A 5832-nucleotide genomic window follows, 5' to 3' on the forward strand; every position below is an offset into this window, starting at 1 on the left:
TGGTAAGTGGTATGCGGAAGTGGTAAGTGTGAATTTCGAACTTGTGCTGTTCCACATGACTACTAATGAAGATTGTTAATCTGCATCATCATCTCTACCTAAATGTTTCTCCTGCCCACCTGCTAGTCAAACAAAAAATCAGATGAGATTGCCACATGCAATTAAACAAGTTAAAGAGAATGAGGAAGAGAATAAAGGAAAAGTGAATAAAGAGAGCGTGAGCTGGTGAAAGTGTGCGGATGAATACGGCAGTGGGCAGAGGCCAACCGAGGGAAGCACATTGTTTGCACATCGAGCCTATTGTCACGCAACTGGCTGAGCATTCAAAAAGCGATATTTCCCCTCTCAGGTTCCAGATAAAAATCTGCCCACTTTGTGAAAAGCATGAGCAATCAAAATGCTGAGCTCCTCACTTCAGTCACTATCAGACACGAGCCACACATATTTCAGCATTAAACAACTACACACACACACACATGCCACATCTTGTTATTGTTGCAGCCTGCTTGCATACTTATATATATATATATATATATTAGAACTAGAAACTACATACATTCCTTCCTAAACCTGTAGTCTATCAAATATGTTACGTTTTATTTCTATTTTCACTTTGAAAAAAAAAACAGTCTACATTGTAACTCCAATGGAGGCATCAAACTTCCTTGATTTGTTTTTAATGATGGTATTGTATGCATTGAAGGAATTCATGCAGTGATGTAAAATATCAGGAAACTGACACCATTGTGGGCAAAACTGCACGAAATCAGACTCAAAATAACACTTGAGGCTAATAAGTGTTTTCCCCAATGTTGAGTGGAATGGATATGTGTGTGTTCTAGGTTAATACATTGTGCATTCAAAACAAACACAACATTCAGTAAAATATCTGAAAAAAGAAATGATCCATTTACAATATGACCCTCACATGCACAAAGACAGTTCAAGTTAAAACTATTTTTTTTAATGCAAATAAAATTGCTCCTTTAATTGCTTCTCATGCCCAGTATTTTTGTCACAAATTTTGAAGTTTTTACTAAAGTTCATTAAGTGATTTAGAAAAAAACAGATGGTGTGCAAAAATCAATAAGCATAAATAATTAATTCCTGCCAATTATGAAGAAAAACATGGATCGAATAGAGCAGAAGCCGTAACCACTTTTCAAATCTAGAGAATTAAGCTTTGTTAAAACAAAAATATCAATGCCCTCTATCTGAGAATATGCTACAATGTTTCAGTTCATGATAGCAGCGCAGGCCCCGCCCCCTCCCTCAACAAGCAGCCAATCAGATTCGAGTGGTGTTTCCTTTAAACGCCCACAAACGAGGTGCAGGAGAGCCTCTGATGGGAATTTGAACCCTTCCACCTTACAATGACATTCATAGATACAGCTGGAAAATAATTCAAAACAACTTTTCCTTACAGTCAGTAGAGATATCAGACTTATTAGTATTTCGGTCAATTATAAGTATAAAGAGTAGGCCTAAACATAAAAAGGCTATAAATTCGGTCACAGGGAATTTACTTTAGTCAAGTCCTTCAATACAAAAATAGAAATAATAAAATGACATTCATGTAGGCCTAAATAAAAAACTTTGCAGTGTTGTATTGTCTTTAAATTGTTTTATGATTATAATGATGCAATTTTATAAAAAGGTATATTAATTATGATAAATCTACGCCTATGAATTGTTTTATGACCATTGTTACATAGGCTTTACATATGCAGTATGACTAGACATTTTATTGTATTTTATATTGTATTAATATTTTGAGGCAATATGTCTATAATTTGTCATGATGATAGGTTACATGTTTTTCAAATATTATGTATAAATTATGATTTATGTCTAAAAAATACGTAAATATATTACGTTTTGTTGCTATGATGATGCATTATGTCTATATTTACTGAATAATCTCACCTGAAATGGCAGCATGTTGTTGCTGTTGTCGGTTCTAAAGGGTTCCGGAGGTTCTGAGATCATCCAGGGTTTCTGCATGGCTCCGGGTCTCTGGTATTTCGGAGGCGCGATGACATTGCTCGGGAAGGGCTTCTTCGTCGGGGAGATAGGGTTGAGCGGAGACGGGACGCCCAGCCCGAGCGCTCTCTGCCGCGGGTCTCTGCCGCTCCAGGGGTTCGCCGCGGAGCTCCACGCCGCGTTCTGGTGGTTGTTCCAGGCGGACGAAGAAGCGGACGACGCGGACACTTTATTGATGAGGGTTTGGTGGCTGTAGGGGTTCCTCTGGTTCACACTCATCGGTGATCTTCTCATCTGCGGAGAAAAACTACCTCCGAACACCGGGTTGACGTGATGGGGAAAGTTCTGAAAAAGCATCGTGCCGTTTACCGACGGAATCCCTTGGAAATAGCCCTCGTCCACAGTGTTTGTGGACCAAGTGCTGCCGAACGACGGGGAGAGAGAGGAATCCTGAGGGAAACTCAAACCAGGTAACACCGGAGACTCCATGGCGACCCGATCGGAGTGACCGACGTGGTTCTGCTCGTCCAAGATCGGAGGCTCGGAGGGGGTCGGGGTGGATGGAGGCTCTGTATTTGACGGGTCTTGGTGTTGGTAAGGCTGAGCTTTGCTTTTGTCCATCAGTAAATCATCCTGCATGTTTTGAGCTGAAACACAAATGATCAGTTATTTATTGATCACACCGATCGGGCTGGGATTAATGTTATTAATGAGCCCCTGATCAGCCATGTATCAGCAGAAGCAGCCTGGGATCTGTCTGTACTCAGTGTTTACTCATGTGTCCCAACACGACTAAAGGAGAAAAGCTCGGAGGTCACCGATATTCACCAATTTTCGCCACGTCTCGTTTTTCTCTCACCGGAACTCCAGACAGAAATGAGAAACTGATTCTTGTTCCTGTTTTTTTCTTTTCATAAGCCCCGCCCCTCAATTTGCATACGTCAATAAATACAGAAGCGTCCTTCAGCAAGGTTAACTGTTTTATTCACATAAATACACGAGAAAAAATAGGTTTGCGGTTCACTTTTAAGAGTGTAGCTTGTGCCACAAGACTCCTCAATGCATCCAACATGTGCTCAGACTTTTGCTACTAAAATACAAACTTCCAAGAGTTTCTCTGCTATTTTAATGGTTCAATGCATCACACAACTGCTGAAACTTGATGTGAATCCCTATGCAATAATGCATGCCCTTTAGTAGCTTTTGTGCATATTGTGACAGACAATACAATTTGTTGTTGTGTAGCCTACTTAAAGGGACAGTTCAACCAAAAATGAAAATTCTGTCATCATTAACTCACATTCAGTTTGTTCAAAGACAATCCTGTATGATTTCCTGCTGAACACAAAAGAAGATATTTTAAATAAAATGGGTAATCAAAAGTTCCATAGGAAGTCAATGGGTACCAGAAACTGTTTACTGACATTTTTCAATAATATCTTCTTTTGTGTTTAACACAAGAAAGATAATCACACGAGTTTGGAACAACTTGAGGGTGAGTTATGATTTTAATTTTTAGGTGAACTATCCCTTTTAATGTCAATGATGCCTAAAATGTTATACACTGTCTATTGTAATTGTAATGCATGCAGTGCAAATTGTTGTGTATCTTGTTTGTAATGTAGACTAAGCTATTTTTGTGTATTTATACAATCAATAAAGTAGGGTGGTTACATATAAACACAAAATGCAAAGGAAAAACATGTAGCCTACAGTTCTAAGCATAAGTTTGTAACGTGTATGTTTAGACATTTTGCTTGGATGGTGTACAACGTCCATGCAACAGCTCAGCAACTAGGTTATATTTGCTGCAGGATCTTGGGTTACACCCAGCAATGCTGCACAAAACATACGCAACAGAAATCCCAATAACAGCTCTAGAAGTTTTTCCACTTCATCTGGCTGCATTACAAACATATCTGAGACATATCTCTATTTTGCACCCTTCAAATAGGCTATTACGAAGTTAAGCTGTTTTGTGAAGGGTTACCATTTCAGTAGATATACACTGATAAGCAAAACAGATCAAACGAAAAGAGATTTTATACAACCGTATGAAAAAGTAGCCTATCAATTTCAACATACCTCTTGAGGGTTTATACGATGCCAAATATATTCCCATGAAAAACAGGCCGAGAATGCGACAGATTCAGCGAGCCTGATGGATTTATGAACTCAACCTTTAATCAAATTTTAATCAGAATAGACGATCGTAACAAGATTAATATCTTTTCTGCCGAATATTCCGTCCGTTAATCCTCGTTTCGCTGCATTAGAGCTGCATATTCAAGGTCATAACAGAAACCATCACATCAGAGCACGCGCTGACCAGCTAAATGACAGTAAATAAGACCGTCACAGCACATGCATGTATAATATAATGCATTTCTAAAAGGCACCGGGTTATTGGAAAGTGAAAGAAATCAAATCCAGCACTTTAATCCGCGCACACAACTCGTATTAAACGGATAACATGCATCTGACGGATTGATTTTTCTTTCTTTTGCTTGCTTTTTTCTTGCCGTACATGAATCAGACTTTACCTTGTCGTTCACCTTTTGGGATTCTGTAAATAAGACTATTTCTGTTTGTCTCGCCTGGATTTTGATATGACAGATGAGCTGCCCTTCTGCAGTCGCCTCAACAGCTGATTGACTGCGGCGCATGGCTAATGCACTGCGGGATTATGGGAATTGTAGTTTTTTTGTGCTCATACAGCCATCGAACTCATGACGTTGCAAAGCTTACACTAACGTGCAAATAACAGCTCTTGTTTAGGCTGTAGTCCAAATACATTATGGTCCAAAGTGTTTGGCTTTTAAATTGGCTACTAAATATTAAAATATTAATTATTTATTTTATTTTTAAGTATTAAGTAAATTCATGAAGAATTAAGCATAGGATATTAGGAGTTTAGGAGATATAGGAGAATCTTAGGAGATATACCTACTACCTGATATAGAGTGTTGTTAAGCAACAAAAAACAATTTGTTTTTGTTGCTTAACAACAAAAAGAACAAAAACATGGGGTTTTTCTTCATATATGTTCTTATATTGTGGCTGTTAACATGGCTAGAATGCTGTATTGAACAAAAAGAAAGCCAGAACCAGATCTATTCATTTCATAACCCAATATTAAACCAGATTATGTGACACTGACTATGTTTGCATGTGTAACAAAACTACATCAAAAATGACCTTCAAGTGATGAAAGAACACAGTTTGAAGCATTCGCATGGACTTTCACTTCGTCAGGCTTTAGGCATAATCTATATAAGACTGTATCATATAAAATATCAAGATAATTTCAAAATAAACAACAAAAGCATGCAAATCTGCTATGTGGCTCCATATTCACCCCTGTCATAATGGACATTTATTTATGAAATAGCCTATATGAACAAAAATTACAGCTCTATACTAAAAACTAATTTAATATGAAATACAGTAAATGCTTGTCAATTCAAGTCTCATTTGTAATAATGAACTTAATAAAAGAAAAAAGTAAGGATCAAAAACACCTCAGCAATACACTTTATAATTTCCTAACCCAATTCTACATGAAATTGGAAATGAATTAAGCTCTAACAAATAACATTATTATTTTTAGATGCTCTTTGCCATGTTAAATAAAATATGAAATCATATATAGGCTATAAATTGTAGCCTACTGAAATATGCTGACTCTTCTTACCACAGAACGAGGTATTCTGAAGCCAAATATGTATCTTCATGTTGCTCCAGCAGGCGTAGTCCCTCTTGCTATGGGCTGTCTGCCTCTGCGAGAACATAATTTTTTATATTTTTGGCTACACGTAAGGAATACTACACGTCCCAGAGTGCATCTGT

At 37.7% G+C, this 5832-nt stretch overlaps 1 protein-coding gene across 8 annotated transcripts in view; it reads right to left on the minus strand.

Moving 5' to 3' along the window:
• Nucleotides 1–5774, minus strand: part of cpeb3 (cytoplasmic polyadenylation element binding protein 3) — a 35566-nt gene extending 29792 nt beyond the window's left edge. For 3 of the 8 annotated variants that reach the window (XM_077196960.1, XM_077196959.1, XM_077196955.1), the window contains exons 1-2: nt 5678–5757; nt 1927–2630 (exon numbers count right to left, since the gene is read on the minus strand). In XM_077196960.1, coding sequence (XP_077053075.1) covers nt 1927–2630; nt 5678–5717 — 744 coding nt within the window. In that variant the 5' untranslated portion in view covers nt 5718–5757. Of the gene's footprint in view, nt 1–1926; nt 2631–2811; nt 2833–4526; nt 4662–5677 lie in introns of those variants that run through there. The other 5 variants (XM_077196961.1, XM_077196956.1, XM_077196954.1 and 2 more) reach the window with 5 other exon arrangements.
• Nucleotides 5775–5832: the final 58 nt, after the last annotated feature.

Source organism: Siphateles boraxobius, unplaced genomic scaffold (assembly GCF_051911475.1).
Source record: "Siphateles boraxobius isolate OS27281-9 unplaced genomic scaffold, OSU_SipBor_1 37, whole genome shotgun sequence".
Lineage (NCBI taxonomy): Eukaryota > Metazoa > Chordata > Actinopteri > Cypriniformes > Leuciscidae > Siphateles > Siphateles boraxobius.